This window comes from Rattus norvegicus, chromosome 2 (assembly GCF_036323735.1).
Source record: "Rattus norvegicus strain BN/NHsdMcwi chromosome 2, GRCr8, whole genome shotgun sequence".
Lineage (NCBI taxonomy): Eukaryota > Metazoa > Chordata > Mammalia > Rodentia > Muridae > Rattus > Rattus norvegicus.
Genome location: NC_086020.1, coordinates 190043559 through 190062482, shown reverse-complemented (window position 1 = coordinate 190062482; position 18924 = coordinate 190043559). Strand labels below are relative to the sequence as shown.

Sequence of the window (18924 nt, the reverse complement as noted above, 5' to 3'; positions counted from 1 at the left end):
ATCTGTCTTCTCTGAGATCCTTTGTTGGCCTCCACTAGTATTTCACAGCAGCAGATATTTAAGGGAAATGCCCATATTTTCTTCAAGATTCATTTATATTTATGTGTATATGTGTATGTCTGTGTGTGGATGCCCTTGGAGGCCTGAAGAGACTCCCAGGAGCTGGACTTACACCCAGTTCTGAGCTGCCTGACATGGGTTTAATAGATTTACCTTGGGTCCTCTGGACCAGCCGCAAGTACTCTTAACCGTTCAGTTAATTTTTCAGTACCTGACCACAAAGCTTTAATGCGCATGTAATGGTGGTGACGATCAAATCCGTAGTTAACTGGACCCCGGTGATTAGGCCAAATGCTTTTTGCTGACATACATTGCTCCTGTCCACTCCTGTTTCTGAGCCCACATCGTCAGCAGGTATTTATCCTATACACTAATTTCATTAGCATTGGTTGGTATATCATCCAATGAGATCTCCCCAACTAATGAATCACAAACACACCTACTTGCATCAGCTGTGGGAGGGAGGCGGCCTGGTTATTACCTTCAGCGCGTACTTCTTGTGGGCATACGTGTCGTGGTAGTTCAGCAGGAGAGGGCCTTTGGGTGGGGTTTTGCTTTCGCTCTCTCCTTCAGTTAAGAATATCTCGTGGAGATTCTGTTTAAATTAAAGCAACATCAATTGAATTGGATAACGCATACTTTGCTTCAAAGTACAAGGGCTCTTTGGCTCCCTCACGTTCGAACCTTCTTTTCCTTCTCAGTGAGGCAGAGGGAAGGCAGGATGGACACGATGTGAGCTGCGATTCTGTAGTCTAACCCATCTGCTCTGGGGGCTGGCTCCACCAAACTCGGCGGGGTGAGATCCTCTTCCGTTGCTATAACCTATTGAGAAAGGCCATGGGGAGGACGTGGCTTAGTACTCAGCTTTTTGCTGATGCGCATGCGTTCCCATTGCTCTTAGTGAAGAGGGGGCAGGCCCATGGAAACATTGGTGCTAATGGCAGCAAAAGGTCACTGATGCCAAAACTAAAGGAGAAAATGTTTGTGATCCACGCATTAGATGTAATTTTAGCAACTGCCTTAAAATAGATGACATAAAGCCAGGAATAATAGTAAAAGTTACAATATTGATTTTTTTTAATTCATTCTTTCTCATTAGACCTCATAATTTAAGCATCATTCCAGGTATTGTGGGGTATCTGCACACACATTCACTCCCCTGAGCCTCACAGCCATTACCTGGCACGTATAGTATTTTCTGCTTGGAAGAGGATAAAACATAGATGAGTGATTTACACGGTCAATCCCACCCCACACAGTTTGAACGAACTAAAGAATGGGGACTTCAGCCCAAACCCTCATTTGTCTTTTCAAATATAGAAAAATGTCAATGGTGAGATCAGTGTTAGATAATCGTTACCTTATGAGGGCAAATCGAGGTCTAGAAAGATTAAATGCCTTGTTCAAGTTTGCTTAGGGGGCAAGTAAAGGAAGCTGGAATATAACTAAAGACCTAACACGAACATCCAATAAACACTCTTTCTGACAGTGTATGTTTCTGCCTGACTGCTCAGAACTGGAGCACTGCAGGAATGTCGATCAGGGCAGAACACAGTTTGTGTTCTTCCAGGCAAGAAACAGTGAGATCTGGGAAGGCTGCTGTGGATCTCAACCTCCCATGTACCAAGATGCAGCTGGCACCTGTGAGGAGTTGGGACAGGGTAGTATCTAGCTTGGCTCTGAGTAACTGCCAAAAGTATGGAGGGGCTGGAAAAGAGGCCTTCCGTAGGAGGTCTAGGTGCAGGTTGTTATGATGCAGGCCTTCCCTCCACCCACCACACTCCCAAGGTGATCCTTGACAAAGAAGATGAACTTTGTTTGTCTAAACTGTTTTATTCACGGTGGATGTGAATGCACACGTCTTAGTCAGGGTGAGCCAGGAATTAAATATCTTTTGAAGGAAGGGATGCCTCGCAAGGGAAGCTCATTGGCTAAACACTCAGGCCCTATCTAGATACCTCATTAGCATGGAGAACTCTAAGTTCTATGCTGTGTGACTGGTTGTCATGGTCTCTTAGTGGGGTATTATCCTGGTCACATGCTCCAGGACAGGTAGAGTCTGGCCAGGAGCTGATTCTATCACGTTCTTAATTATGAGATTTCCTGGGGGTTTGAACCTGCTTTAACCTTACCAGTTCTTCTGTCCGGTGGCACCTGCCCCATAGGCCCCTTTGCCTTCAAATATTTGCATTGTTGTTGTAATTTTGTACTTTTCTACAAGGTTGATCACCTTTTGCAGTAGTGACATTCTGGACTGAATATTTGGAATTTTCAGGGGGTGCTAACCTACACACTGGAGTATTGCGTGGCATCCTCAGCCTCTGTGTGATGCAAGTGGCCTCCTTCCCATTGTCTGAACCAATTTCCTCCACTCACTGCAAAGTGCCCACAGGGAAGCATGCTAACTCCCTGTTGAGAATCACTGTTCTGGGAGGAAAGAGTCCTGTTTTCTTTACCATTGGAGACACTCAGTCTTTGAAACACTCACTACTGTTGCCACTTCTTACTTCTCAATTATTCCATGGATCCATTGGCATCCTAAAGTTAAAACTGCTCCATCTCTGAAAACCAGAGCTCGAACTTCTAGCCCTGCAAGTGGCATCCCATTACTTCAATACTTGGGTTTCCTTACCCTGAAACTGTCAGGTCTTTATTCATCTCTAGATATCTCCAGGGAGTCTGTCAGATGAGGGGTAAGGTGGGGCTCATCCACCATCCTTCCAGTTAACCGGAACTTGGGTGATCATGGAATAGTCACTGCTTTTGAGTTGATTTGAATGAAACAGGGGAGTCTATAGTAAATAAGGTCAGGAGACTACAAGACTCAGAGGTTTTAGAGACTTGAGCTTTTATGAATTCATGGACATGGAACCACTGGTATCACTAAAACCTTCTGGACGTAAAGGAAGCCATTAGTGTAACTGTCTAGAAAATCAAGTGTGTCTGTACACACAAAAAACACCAAAACAAAATCTAAAACAGACAAACAGACACTCCCAGCTCCCACATCAGGCAGCTCGCAAGAACCTGTGACTTCACTTCCAAGGGATGAAATTGCCTCTTCTGGCCTCCACTGGTCCCTTCACATAAATGATAAGCATCCATGCATGAAGGCATTCACACAAACATACATCTACAAACAAATATTTAAAGATTAAAGGCCATTAATAAGCTGATCCTCTGTCCAAGAGCTTTTCTTCTTTCATTAAAATAACCCTACTGTCTTGGTTTTCTTTCTGTCACTGTAATACAACACTGCTACTTGGAGAGCGGCAGGGTTCCTCTGGCTTTCAGGTTACGGTCCATCATGGAGGGAAGCCAAGGCAGGAACTTGGAGGCAGGAACCTGGAGGGGATTCCTGAGGCTTACTGGCCTCATGGCTCACTTAGCTTGCTTTCTTCTTCAACTCAGAATGGCACTTCCCATAGTGGGCTGGGCCCTCCCACATCAATCATTAAACAAGAAAATGCTCTACATACATGCCCATGACCAATTTGACGGAGGCAACTTCTTAACTCAGGATCTTTCTTCCCAGGTGACTCTAGTTTGTGCCAAGCTGACAAAAATTAATCAGAACTTTCACACAAGGACAGTTTTAAGTGTATATTCTACCCAAGATTTGGGGAATGTTAAATGAATCATTCTAGAGCTCAGTGGGGGAGAGAGAGAGAGAGAGAGAGAGAGAGAGAGAGAGAGAGAGAGAGAGAGAGAGAGAGAGAGGAGAGAGAAATTGGTGATTAAAGCAAATCTTACTTCTATCTGAAATATTCTGACTTAATAGGCTGCATCCCAGGTATTCCGAGTATAATTACAAAATCATCCTAAAGTTTGGAAGTGAAGAGAGAGAAAATAGTCAAGATTGCTGCCAGGGGAGAAGCCTCAATATCTACCCACCTGTTCCAGCATACAGTGCAGTATCAGGGGCACTGAAATAAATTCCTCTGGAATTGGATTCAGCAGGTCATTGTAATACCGCATGTCTACTTCAGTTGTGATGATAAAAGCCACTGTCAAATGCAGAAAGTGACATTGCCCAGTTAAGATGCATTCTCTATTTCATCCTGAAATTATGTCCGTAAGTTAGAACTGGGAGGCACAGGTCACTGTAGACACTGTAGGGGGAGGGGCTGCTGACCAGAGTACGGAAGAGGAGGAGGACAGTACTTAAGCCGTGAGGGGGTAATATCACAGCAGCTGATTTCACACGTGCCTGATGGGGGAGCATGTGATTCCTCATACTGTGCTTTCTTCTTTCCGGGGGCTGGAGCAGTTGATGGTGGAGGCTGAAAGAAAAATAATTAAAAAGAAGTGCTTTTATCAAATGTCCGAGATCCACCAGCAGGATCTTAGTAAGTGAGGGTGTGAAAAAAGCAAACGGCACCCAGAGCATGCCCCTGGTCTTGGTTTGAGCCATGACAGCATCCACACCTTGGGCTATCTTGTCTTCTCTTCTTCAGAATATTATTATGCACTCCTATCCCAACAGGTTTTCTACCAGGCAATTCATGCTTCTGACCCCGGCTCTCAGTCCTTCTGTTCTCTACTCAGGTGCTGTCTTAGTCACTCATGGTCTCTGTGGCTGTGATAAAGTACCGTGTGCAAAAGCATCTTGGGGAGGAAGGGTTAGTTTCTTCTTACACTCCATCAATGAGAGAAGTCAGGGCAAGAACTTCAGCAGACGCAATGGAGGGACACTGCTTACTGGCTTGCTCAGCTTGTCTTTCTATAGACCTCAGGACAACCTTCCCAGGAAAGGCATTGCCCAAAGTGGGATGGCTCCTTCGGCAAATATCATTAATGAAGAAAATGCCATCCAGACGTGCCTACAGGCCAGTTTAAAAGAGGCATTTTCTCAATTGAATCTTCCCTTCTGAGATGGTCATAGCTAATGCCAGATTGGCCAAAAGAAAACAATCTAACTAGGATATTTGACCTCCCATTATTTTATTAAGATTGACACATAAATACAACACTATGAAATAACCTTCCCTTTCTGTTTACTCCAAGATCTCACAGTAGCATTGATATCACAACCCTAAACATTTAATCTTTCAAAAGTTCCATAATCTTCAAAAATTTCAAGAACTTGAAAGTTTTGTCTCTTCAGAAACCCAGTGTCTTTTCACTGTAGGTTTCTGTAAAATCAACAACCAGTTAAATACTCTTTTGTCCCCAAAAGGGAAAAACCAAGGCACAGTCACAACTGAGTCAATGGCAAACCAGATCCTATCAATGCTAGAAGGTCAATGCCTGATGTCTGCAGTCACTCCTGATGCCCTGGGCTCCAAAGAACCAACCAGCAGTGCTCCTCCATGACTTTCGCTTCAGTTCCTCCCTTGAATATCTGCCCTGCCCTGCCCCGGTGATAGCATGTGACCCGAGAGTTCTAATATGAAATAAACCTTTCTTCCACAAGCTGCTTTTGGCCACAATGTTTTGTAACAGCAACAGAAAGCCTAACTAGGGTGGGCACCATTTTGATTATATCCACTGCTCTCATTCCTCTCATACCATATTGAAACCACTGACATTACACTCCACTTCAGGAAATGGGGCAGGAGACATGCCCTGTTACGTGGCCAGCATCTTGCTGAGCGCTAACACTGCAAACGCTAGGATTATTTTGTCACAATGCCCCTTGTCCTACATGCTGGCCACTGCAGCCTGAGCTGAAGGTGGCTCTTTTTGTACTTTCCCAGGTGAGAAGTGTCTCCGTCAGGGTTCCTATTGCTGTGACAAAACACCAGGACCAATAGGTTGTGGAGGAAAGGGTGTATTCGGCTCCTGCTTCCATGTTTTAATTCATCACTGAAGAAAGTCAGGACAGGAACTCAAACAGGGAAGGAACCTGGAGGCAGGAGCTGATGCAGAGGCTGTGGAGGACTGTTGTTCACTAGCTGGCTCATTATGATTTGCTCAGTCTGTTTTCTTATAGAACCCAGGACAACCAGCCCAGGGATGGCACCACACACCCTCCTTCATCAATCACTAATTAAGTTGACATTAAACCATCCAGAATAAAGAGCCCCAACACATGGCTCTTACTGCTCTGGCTAACTTTTAGTTACTTCCTTGCTCCTACCCTTACCCCTCAACCCAACAGGCACGGGACACCACCACAGGTGGTTACCGTAGCCTTTTCTTCATAAGCTTTATAAATATGAAAATCAAGTCACCCACCCCATCCCCAGGATTACTATAGCTACACAGAGCCCTTGCCTACTAACCTCTGGAATCGGGATCGCTTCCAACATGGTCTTATCGCTAACCACTTGTGGGACATTGATGAGCTGCATGCTTTGCAGATAGTGATGATGCTGCCTCTTCCAGTCCAGGCTGTCGTACATCAAACAGGCGACATTTTCAAAGATCTCCGTGCCTAGGTCAAGCTGCAAGTGAAGGAACCAGTGTGAATTAATTCCCCATGGCTGTCATGCTATTAGATAGATAGAACATGCAAAACTTTCCTTAAAAGCTTCTACTTCTTTTACAGGAAATCAAATCCCCAGATCCCAAAGCACCAAATTCTAGTGTTGGTGAGGGAGTTTTTCTACACAAATTCTTCATGCCCTTCATGTTCGCCACAGAGATTCTGACGCTGTCCAGTACCTTAATGTTTAATGCTTTAGTGCAGAAAAGGCAACTCTTCATTAGCATCTACACTGTGCTTCGTGTGCTCAGTGTCTGAAATCCTAAAACCTGTTAGATCATTTTGATACTGTTGGCTGAAGCCAAGCAGGCAAGCAGTTGATGATTCCTTCAAGAGCTCAGATGAATGCACTGGATTACCTTGCTTGGCTTTGTGTAATGTCTGAGTATAAAGGAGTATATCTGTGATCAAGTTTTCTTTTTTCCTCCCTTCTTTCCTTTTACTGAGCTGGTTTTCACCTGTGGTACTGTTAGCAGGAAAACTTGAAGAAATCCAAGTTACTGCTTCTACTGAATTTGCAGTTTCTATGAGCTGGCAAACCAGTTACAGGTCTGCTATGGTTATTACTTAAGCTTTCATTTCCTGGAAAATTCTGGGATGGCTGTGCCTATCTGTAACAGAGAAGCACTAAGTAGGCCTATTCTACATCTGAGTTGAGGAGGTAAGGCAGAATGGAGAACTTCTGTGGGGCCAGTGACTCATAGGCTGGCAGACATCCAGAGAAAAGCTTGGCTCTGTCCATCATAGCACATCTGACTGTTGGCTTCACATGCTCTCATCAGGACTGGGGAGTTTTCAGTTAAACTTCAACCAGGTATCCTGTGCTTATCCATATGTTGGCATGGAAAGACAGTTTCCATTTTTATTCCTAAAGGAAATATAGTAAAGTTTCTGCCCAATGATCCATTAGCACAACCTATGCAATTCATTTTAAAAATTCATCAGCAAATGATATGCCAAATGCTGGCAAGTTATTTCAGCAGCCAGAGTTTATCTTGAGGTGTTTCAGATGTCTTACGTGAGCTCTTAGGTCATCTTGATTGGTGGTTACTTGACGTAAAGCTTTCATTACCTTAGTTCAGCAGACGTACAGGCTACTTGTTTGAGCCAGGGGGTGCAAATGGTTTCCTCTATGCAGGGAGGAAGAAAGACTCACATACCGTGGCTCTTAAAGCAGATATGATTGCATTAACAACTCATAGGTAAGAATGCACCACCATGGGCGTGGCCTGCTTCTATATGAAGCAGCCTTATTAGGTTAGGCTCAATAAGCAATCCTGAGTTTCAAATAGACGTAGACTTTCAATATTAAACCTAAATGGTCCTTTCTTCTGGAAATGGATTTTATCGCTAAGAGACAGGTCTAGGCTGTGCTTCCTGCAGTTGGGTACAAACCAAAGCTCTGGCATGAACCAGATGCAACTACCTACAAACAGATTGACAGAAAATTAAAGGGACCAGCGGGGCAACACCGCCTCTGGAAGAGCTGAATGTTTTCAAGGCCCAGTTAGACACCCTGAACATCAATCTACTTCTGAATTTAGGAGTGTTCTACTGTAACTCGCATTTCAAGTAATCCTTTTCCATGTAAAATAGTTTTCCTGAAGTTAATTACCGTGTAAAGTTTCTACTCCATATTTGCTAAAATATTAAATATGGCTCGTGTCTCTTTCGTTAAAGTGAATGAACTTGGCATCAAACTAGCATGGTTCCGTACTATAACTGGAAGTGGTGCGAAGATCCTCTCACGCAGCGTGCAGGACTCCTGAAGAGCACCTGTGTGCCAGAGCCACTCCTCAGCAGCCATGTTGGAGAGAGTGGGAAAAAGAAAAGCCCGGCTGTGCTCTCACCCTGGGCCACCCAGAAGCCATGCAGGCCTTCATCCCAAGTTGATCCTGGTTTAAAGGCATCTCTACAAACCCCTTCCTGTCCTCTTCTGCTCACACTCATAGTAGCCAGGTCAGCACACTTCTGTCTTTGGCATGGTGAGTCCTTAGACCCAAGCAAGGATCTCAATTGAGCAACTTTGCAAAAACAAGTTACCCAAAACTCTCCCAAACTCTCAGCAAACAGAAAAATCACCGTATAATCCCCACTACATTTCATTAACAAAATAAATAAGTAAGATGGAATGATCTGTGGTTTTTAATGAATAGAGAGCTGTGGACACAGGTGGAGGAAGCAGGACGCTCTACCCAGGAGGCTGAGTTTCCTGAAGCTTTGGTCACAGCATGGTGCTCACCTTTACAGCCTGACGAAGCAATGGCATGTCCTCTATTTGGGGTATAGGAGTGCTCGTCAACAAGCATGGTCCTGGAGGTTAAAGAAGACCCATGGGAGAGCACACTCATTTGTGAAGGAATTCTTAAATTGAATCAGCACAGTCCCGTTTTCCAGAGACACCATGCTATCCAAACTGGGGGACTAGGAATGTTCAGTCTTATTTTTTCAAGGTGATATTTGTGGGAAATATTTTTCCTTGGAATCCTAAATCCCCCCATAAAGCCAACTTTCTACTGTATTTTGGTAGGTGGCCTTTTCCTCCTTGTGCACATATCTACACATTTATAGCTTGGAGGAACATTTTTACCTATCATTTGAATCAAGATATGGCTGCATACCCGTCCAACAACTGGGGTCTGGTGAGATTTCTCAGTCTCTAAAGTCCTTCTTGCACAAGCATGAGGACCCAAGTTTGAATCTCTAGCACCAACATAAAAACAGGTCAGCACACACCTGTAACCTTGGCACCAGAGGGTCGGTGGTAGACGGAACCCTAAAGTTGACTGGGCAGCCGGACAAGTAAATCAATGAGCTCCAGTGAGAGACCTCATCTCAAAAGAACAAGCTGAAAAGCACTTGGCACCCAATGTCATTCTGTGGCCTCTCCACATGCTCATGAATGTGTGTGTGCTTCACACACATGCACACACATATATACACACATATATACACACACAGAGACAGAGAGAGAAACAGAGAGAGAGACAGAGAGAGAGACGGAGAGAGAGAGACAGAGAGAGAGAGAGAGAGAGAGAGAGAGAGAGAGAGAGAGAGAGAACTTGTTTGTAATTTTATTAAGGATGGCTTAGGGAATCCCATCATAAGATTCCAAGCAAAATTCCCAGGAAGTTGCGGCCACCCTGGAACCAGCTTCATTGCCATGAACAGCACGAGGTTAATGTTTCTTCTTGCCATTGGTAAGTGACTCAGTGTGCAATGCCTCATGATAAAAACTTTTTCCCTTCCTTCCTTCCTTCCTTCCTTCCTTCCTTCCTTCCTTCCTTCCTTCCTTCCTTCCTTCTTCCTTCCTCTCTCTCTCTTTCTTTCTTTCTTTTCCTTCCTTCTTTCCAGTGGAGCTACCTTATGCCATTTATTCAAATCCTTGCTATCCTTAATGGTTCAACTATAGTCTCTTCTCTTTTTTCTTTGAGATTATAATTAGTTATAATATTTTTCCTTTCCTTCCTCTGAACAACTTTCATATATCCTTCTCCATTCTTCAAATTCATGGGCTCTTTTCTCATCAATGTTTAATTGTAAGCATGCATGTACTTATATATACATATAAACATATATTCTAATATACTTACATCTATACACAAATATATGATAAAACCTGCTTGGTCATTGTAACATTACTTCTATGTATGTTTTCAGGGCTGATCATTCGGCATTAGACAACCATTGTGCTTTTCCTGGAGTAAGACCACTTGACTCAATTCTAGCATTCTTTGGTTGTGTCTTGCTTGTTACATAGGGTTGATGGCTTGTTGGCTCTTCCTTGTCTGGTTCGGTAGGTTCACTGCTGTTGTCATTGTTCAGCTCACAGTTGGGTAATCATGTTGGGGAGACTTCACAGGCACAGTTTCTGATATTACTAAGAGACTTGATTTCTCAGTAAACACCCTGATCCTTTAGCTCCTACAATCTTTTCTCCTCCTCTTCCATGATGTCCATTGATCCTCAGGTGTAAAAGTGCTTTGTACATGTGTCCATTGTGACTGCGTTCAACAACTCTGCATTTTGGTTGTGGTTTTCTGTGTAATCTCAGTCTCCTCTTAGTGCTTTCACTTCTTTTACTGAGTACCATCTATCTCAAGGCAATATGATGGGGGCTTCACTGCACAATTGCCCTTTGGCTCAGAATCAGCACCTTTTGTCCTCTTAGTCAGCTTTTTCTTTGTCCCCTTTCCTTTTCATTTTTCCCCTTTCCCCTTGTCCCCTTGTCCCCCCTTTTTCCTTTGCTCCCTTTTTCTCCCTTTCCCCCCCTTTTCCCTTTCCCCTTGCTCCTTTCCTTTCCTTTCCTTTCCTTTCCTTTCTATTTTCTTTATTCCTTTCTCATCACTTTTCTTTCTCCATTCATTTTTCTTTTCTTTTTCCCCCTTGGTTGTTCTCTCCTCTCCCCTCCCTTTCCCTCTCTTACTCTCCTCTCCTTAGCTGTAAGTAATTTCTTTACAAGTATACCCTCCTCTCCATTCTGCTTTGTCCAGATCCTTTCGGAAGAACCCCTAGAGGCTGGAGTCTCCCCACAGGCTCAGGTTCAGCTCCCAACAGGTTGTCAGTTCAGCTCTCTTGATGCTAAAATGTATTCCATGCAAGGGATTAACATGTAATACAATACAACATAAAAATTGCTACCATCATAGTGATACATACTCACATTTTAATTATTTTCTTAGATCATCGCTGAAGCATGAACTAGAGCCAAGTGTCATTTAATAAAAGAATCAGCATCTGCTACATCTTATTATCATTAGTTCACAGACTAAAAGATTCAGAATCAGACTATGATCCAACAGTGGTTCTTGTCACCATCATTGTTCCAAAGATAAGAAAGCCCAACAAATGACATTGTTACCAATGCCTACTGAACAACTGTGGGATGGGTAAATGGACCGTTCACTCATGCTGACCACTCACCATCTGCTCATAGTCTGACCAGTCAGAAGGGAAATGTTTTGTCTTGACCATGTAGTGGAGTCGAGCAACATCCAAGAGATTTGTTTCAGGCTTCTCATTATTCAGGATTGGTTCCAAGTACTTCCAGAAGACCTCAAGTTCCTTAATGTCATTTTCTCTCTTCAAATTTTCAGCTGCTATATCTAATAACAGCAAAATGTTTTACTATAAAATCAAGGTATTGTATTTCTCCCTACTTTTTCTTGATGTAGTGAGTCACATACATGATGAGATAGATGTCTGTAAAGTATCAGCAACGTGCAAATACAGAAACAAAACTTTGAGGACTTTTTGAAGTGGGAAGACACAACTATAAAATCAAAATGGGTTGCTATATCAGCTCATCAAAGTCTCCTCACAGTAGAGGCCCAGAGAGATTGTGATAAGGTCATATGTTTTGGGAGCCGAGGATGCTCAAGGTACCATTGCCCTAATATTGCATAGAACCAGACTTCCCACAGATCATGCCTTCACTATGTTTGTTCTTACTGCATAAACATTAAAAAAAACTGAAGTAGATCTACTTCTCACAGGCCTACAGTCACAGTGGTTAAGAGTAATTTATGTCTAGTTAGCTTTTGGTCATGTTACCGTAGGTACATTTTTCTGGATATTTGCCCCAGTGACTGTCAACAAATAGTGGAGTTTCATAAAGTTAGACTTGAAAACTTACCTAAAACATTTAAGTTTTTATATCTATATTTAAATATTTGGGTCTAATATTATGACATATCATTCTATTGTAAAAGATATATATACAGAGTTTCACTGTAACCTAGGCTGGCCTGGGGAAAATGATCTCAAACTAATGGGCAATCCTCCTGCCTCAACCTCTCAAGTTCTGGGATTAGACATATGAAGCAGTATGTCTGTCTCATACAGCATACTTGTATATTGATTTATTAGTATATAAACTGTCTTATATAAAGACTATATCTAGTACTTATGTAGCACTTTCTCACCAGTTTCAGTAATGCATTATTTATTATTTAATGTATATCTTTTGAAATAGTCACTGGTCTGGGTTTGAATCTCAAATTTCTGACTTAATAGTTGCCTCTAGTCCCAAAATTGTTCTTTTTTGTTTGTTTTTGTTTTTTTTTGTTTTTTTGTAAAATAAAAAGAATAAGACATACTTCCTGAGTAGCCACATAGGGCTAGGACTTATTAGGCGATATTTATTCTCCTTCCTTTCCTCCATTAGGATCCCTTCAGACTCATTCTCAATACTCTAACAGCCTGTTTTCAGCAGTCTGTCCTCCATTTCCTAGGGATGCCACCTCTTGGTATAGACCCAGGGTTCTCCTACCATTTTCTCTCTCTCCCGGCCCGTTTTTCGTCCTAATGTATCATGTTTGTAGGAGCCTCTCCTCCTAGCCCATTTTCTTTTTATGAGGATTCTGTCTCTTGGTGCAAACGCAGGTTCCCAGATTTTTTTGTATTTCCTCTCAGGCCTGCATTTAGGGAATTTCCATTTATTTTTACTACTCATGGACTGGAGAAGTACCATCTACTGTGGACCCCCATAGCTACCACACTTGTCTAGGATCCATAATGGATAAGAGCAACCAAAGAATAGAGTACCCAACCAACAAAGATGAGATATTAATATCAAGAATATCATAGGGGTTGGGGATTTAGCTCAGTAGTAGAGCACTTGCCTAGCAAGTGCAAGGCCCTGGGTTCGGTCCCCAGCTCTGAAAAAAAGAAAAGAAAAAAAATAATTCCAAATACTGACCTCAGTGCAGAAACACAAACATGAACAGCCAAGACAACATATTTCCACCAGAATCCAGCAACCCTATTTCAGGAGGTACTAAGAAATGCAGCAAAATTGCAGGATATTGCACAAAAATCACAGAAGTAAGCCTCACTAGCAGAATACAAGACACGGGAAAGGGAATCTCAGATGAAAAGGTAGAAGAAATGGACACCTCAGTCAAAGGAAATGTTAGATCTAAAGCAACCAAGGAACAAAGCATTCAAGAAACCTGGGATACTATGGAAAGAACAAATCTATGAATAATAGTGATAGAAGGCTAAAAACCTAGTTAAAAGGTACAGAAAATGGTTTTTTAACATAATTATAAAAGAAAACTTCCCCAGCCTAAAGATGAAGTTGGTTATCAAAGTATAAGAAACATAGGGTACACCAAAAAACAGAACCAGAAAAGAAATTCCCCATGACCCATACTAATCAAAACAGGAACTATGTAGATCAAAGAAACCCACAAGGAAAATGCCAGGTAACATGTAAGTGTAGATCCATTAGACTAACACATGATTTCTCAGTAGAGACTCTGAAATTCAGAAGGGCCTGGAATGGCATTTGAACAACTCTGGTAGACCCAGATTTTTATACCCAACAAAGCTATCAAATTTTATAATGAAACCAAATTTAAGCTACTACTGTCTACCAGCTCAGTACTATAGAAGGCACTAGAAAACCCCTTCAGTCTGAACCACACATAAGAAGGCACAAGGAACACTTTAACAACAATAAATGAAAGAGGAGGAAGCGCAATAATAACAAAATGATAATGTTGCTTATTGGTAACTCTCATCATTAATGGTCTTAATTTCCCAATAAGAAGAACACAGCCTAACAGATTAAGTTGTAAAATGGAATCTATTCTTCTGCTGCATTCAAGAAACATACTTTGCCAGCAAGGATAGATATCACCTTGGGGTGAAAGGATGGAAAAATGTAGTCTAAACAAATAGACTCATGAAGCAAGGAGGTGTTGCCATTTTAATATTTGACAAAATATACATCAAACCACAACTAATCGCAAGAGGTAAAGAAACTACAGACTCATAAAAGTAAAAATATACCAAGAGGATACTACAATTCTGAACATTAATGCACCAAACACAAGGGCATCCAAGTTCATAAAAGAACTAAAATTACATATTGCTTCTCCCACAGTCACTACCTGAGGACCCTCTCTTCAGCATATACCCAAAAGATGCTCCAACATACAACAAAGACACATGCTCCACTATGTTTATAGCAGCCTTATTTATAATAGCCAGAAGCTGGAAAGAACCCAGATGCCCTTCAACAGAGGAATGGCTACAGAAAATGTGGTACATCTACACAATGGACTACTATTCATCTAGCAAAAACAATGACTTCATGAAATTCATAAGCAGATGGATGGAAGTAGAAAATATCATCCTGAGTGAGGTAACCCAATCACAGAAAAACACACATGGTATGCACTCATTGATATGTGGCTATTAGCCCAAATGCTTGAATTAACTTAGATGCACAGAACACATGAAACTCAAGAAGGATGACCAAAATGCAGATGCTTCATTCCTTCTTTAAAAAGGGAACAAAAACTTTAGTCATAAGGGAAATGCAAATCAAAACAACCCTGAGATTTCACCTCACACCAGTCAGAATGGCTAATATCAAAAACTCAGGTGACAGCAAATGCTGGCAAGGATGTGGAGAAAGAGGAACACTCCTCCATTGTTGGTGGGATTGAAGACTGGTACAACCATTCTGGAAATCAGTCTGGAGGTTCCTCAGAAAATTGGACATTGAACTACCTGAGGACCCAGCTATACCTCTCTTCAGCATATACCCAAAAGATGCCCGAACATATAACAAAGACACATGCTCCACTATGTTCATAGCAGCCTTATTTATAATAGCCAGAAGCTGGAAAGAACCCAGATGCCCTTCAACAGAGGAATGGATACAGAAAATGTGGTACATCTACACAATGGAATATTACTCAGCTATCAAAAATTTATGAAATTCATAGGCAAATGGATGGAACTGGAAAATATCATCCTGAGTGAGGTAACCCAATCACAGAAAAACACACATGGTATGCACTCATTGATAAGTGGATGTTAGCCCAAATGCTTGAATTGCCCTAGATGCACAGAGCACATGAAACTCAAGAGGAATGACCAAAATTCAAATGCTTCACTCCTTCATTAAAAGGGGAACATGAATACCCTTGGCAGGGAATAGGGAGGCAAAATTTAAAACAGAGGCAGAAGGAACACCCATTCAGAGCCTGCCCCACATGTGGCCCATACTTATACAGCCACCCAATTAGATAAGTGGATGAAGCACTTATGGCACCTATGGATGAAGCATAGAAGTGCAGGCTGACAGGAACCGGATATAGATCTCTCCTGAGAGGCATAGCCAGAATATAGCAAATACATAGGCGAATGCCAGCAGCAAACCACTGAACTGAGAGCGGGACCCCCATTGAAGGAATCAGAGAAAGGACTGGAAGAGCTTGAAGGGGCTCGAAACCCCATATGAACAACCATGCCAACCAACCAGAGCTTCCAGGGACTAAGCCACTACCCAAAGACTATACATGGACTGACCCTGGGCTCCAACCTCATAGGTAGTAATGAATAGCCTAGTAAGATCACCAGTGGAAGGGGAAGCCCTTGGTCCTGCCAAGACTGAACCCCCAGGGAACGTGATTGTTGGGGGGAGGGCGGTAATGGGGGGAGGGTGGGGAGAGGAACACCAATATAGAAGGGGAGAGGGAAGGGTTAGGGGGATGTTTGCCTGGAAACCGGGAAAGGGAATAACAATCGAAATGTAAATAAGAAGTACTCAAGTTAATAAAGATAAAAAAAGGGGGGGGGGAACAAAAATAGCCATAGGAGGGGATAGGGAGGCAAAGTTTAGAACAGAGACTGAAGGAACGGCCATTCAGAGCTTGCCCCACATGTGGCCCATATATATACAGCCATCAAACTAGATGAGATGGATGAAGCTAAGAAGTGCAGGCTGACAGGAACCGGATATAGATCTCTCCTGAGAGGCATAGCCAGAATATGTCAAATACAGAGGCGAATGCCAGCAGCAAACCACTGAACTGAGACTGGGACCACCCAAGGGGAAGGGGGAAGGATTAGGCGGATAATGGCCTGGAAACCTGAAAAGGGAATAACATTTGAAATGTAAATAAGGAATACCCAATTTAATAAAAATGGAAGAAAAAAGAAATGTAAACAAAATAATTAGTAAAAAAGACTAAAAGAGTGGGTAAATTTTTTTATACAACTGATTCCATGATGGAAATACCATTCAGGCCATAAAACTAGACAGCACTACCTGTCAAAACTAAAGACTTAATCCATTAAAGTCCATAGTTCTTAGAAGATATCTAAGTTAACTAATTTTCTTTTCTTGCTTCTATAGTTCTATTTTGGCTAACTGTTCTTGTTAACTGAAATATGTCATCCCAGAATATATTTTTGTTCTTAAAACTTCCCCTGAGAAAGGCTTGGGCTGCACTGGGACCCAAAAAACCCAGTATAGTCATTGGTCAGTTAATAAAGACTTTATATTGGCTTTAAAAATATGCACTTTACCACACTGGAAATACTAAAAGAAATGAGTGAATTTCTTAATATGTACAACCTACCAACGATAAATAATAAACAAATAAATTTAAATAGACCCATAAACTCCCCCAGTGAAATAGAAACAGTAACTTACTGTCATCTAACAAAAAAAATCTCAGAGCCTATAGATTCATCACAGAATTCTACCATGTCTTCAAAGTGTTAATGCCAATACATTTCAAATTATAGAACTACAATGGACATTTCCCATTTAAAAAAATAAGGCCACTATTTTCCTGATACCAAAACTACATGAATACTCATCAAAAAAGAGAAAGTTATAGGCCAATATTCTTTATTAACATAGGTGCAAAAATTCTTAATATTTCTAAAATGAACCTAAGAACAAATACTTTAAGATGATTATTAACCATGATCAAGTTGACTTCATCCTAGAGATTTAGTTATGGTTCAACATGCATGAATTTATAAATGTAATCCACTACATAGACAGGAAGAAAAACACCCACATGATCATCTAATTAAATACAGAGAAAAACCTTTGACAAAACACAACACTTCATGATGAACATCCTGGGGAGATACAACAGACATATCTCAACATAATAAAAGCAGTATACAGCAAGCTCATGCTCATTATCAGTGTAAGTGGAGAGAAGCTCAAAACATTTTCACTGAAATCAGGACTAATACAAGGATGTCCACTCTTCTGCATACCTATCCTATACACTACTTGAAGCACTGGACGGATAGCCAATACGACAATTGAAGGTATAAAAACAGGAAAGAAAGAAGTTGAAGTATCTTTCTTTGCAGATGAGATAGTTTTATACATAAGCAACCCTATTAATTCATTCGGGGAACTTCTAAATCTGATCAAAACCTTCAGCAGAGTATCAAAATACAAAATTAATTCACAAAAATCAGTGGCCTTCCTATGTTCAAATAGCAAATGGTCTGAAAAAGAAATCAGCAAGCAATAACTTTTATAATAGCTTAAATATCATCTTTGGATAACTCTAGCCAAGCCAGTGAAAGACTTGTATAATAAAAAAACTTTAAGAAGAAAGAAATTGAGGAGAATATCAGATGATTAAAAAGATCTCATACGTTCAAGGATTAGTAGGATTAACATACCTAAAATGGCCACCTTATCAAAACAATCTTCAGATTCAACTCACTCCCCATCGAAATTCTAGCACAATGCTTTACAGAAATTGAAAAAGCATTTCTCAACTTCACATGGAAACACAGAAAATTCCAGGGTAGCTAAAATTATCCTGAATAACAACATAACAACAACAACAGCAACAACAACAACATCAACAACAACAACAACAACAGCAACAACAACAGCAACAACAACAACAACAACAACAACAACAGCAACAACAACAGCAACAACAACAACAGCAACAACAACAACAGCAACAACAACAACATCAACAACAACAACAACAACAACAACAGCAACAACAACAGCAACAACAACAACAGTGCCAGAAGCATCACTATTCAGATTTTTAGTTGTATTACAGAGTTACAATAACTATAAAACACAGTTTGTCAAAAAAATAGACATGCTAATTAATGGAATCTAATAAAAGATATAGACATATGTTCACACACCTATGAAAATCTGATTTTTGGCAAAGAAGCCAGAAATACACAGTGGAGAAAGAGACAGCATTTTCAACAAGTGATGCCAATCAAACTCAATGGCTATATGTAGAAGAATGCAAATTGATCTATACTTATAACACTACAAAACCAAAACAGAAACAGAAAACAAAACCTCAGCTCCAAATGGATCAAGGACACAAGGGCAGACATACCAAATCGCGAGAAAGTAGGGATAGTCTTGAACTCATTAGCACAGGAAAGGCCTTTATGCAAAAGATAACAGTAGTACAAACGCTAACAACAGTTAATACATGGCTTCCTGAAACTGGAAAACTTCTGTGTGGAAAGGGTACCATCATTCAGAAGAATGACAACCTACAAAATGAAAGTAGATCTTTACTAATTACACATTTGATAGAGGGTTAGTATCCAAAATACATAAAGAATTAAAAAAAACAACCAAAACAAAAACAAAAAACAAACAAGTA

The 18924-nt window shown here is 41.2% G+C and overlaps 1 protein-coding gene across 10 annotated transcripts in view; it reads right to left on the bottom strand.

The window, feature by feature from the left end:
* Spag17 (sperm associated antigen 17) overlaps positions 1 to 18924 on the bottom strand; it is a 246975-nt gene that overhangs the window by 137141 nt on the left and 90910 nt on the right. For all 10 annotated transcript variants that reach the window (XR_005501147.2, XR_005501148.2, XR_005501149.2 and 7 more), the window contains 6 exons: positions 11414 to 11595; positions 6288 to 6449; positions 4271 to 4343; positions 3955 to 4067; positions 745 to 882; positions 542 to 655 (listed from right to left, as the gene is read on the bottom strand). Coding sequence is in view for 6 of the 10 variants with exons in the window: in XM_039103807.2 (XP_038959735.1) it covers positions 542 to 655; positions 745 to 882; positions 3955 to 4067; positions 4271 to 4343; positions 6288 to 6449; positions 11414 to 11595 (782 nt within the window). In the remaining 4 variants the exon portion in view is untranslated. The remainder of the gene's footprint in view (positions 1 to 541; positions 656 to 744; positions 883 to 3954; positions 4068 to 4270; positions 4344 to 6287; positions 6450 to 11413; positions 11596 to 18924) is intronic.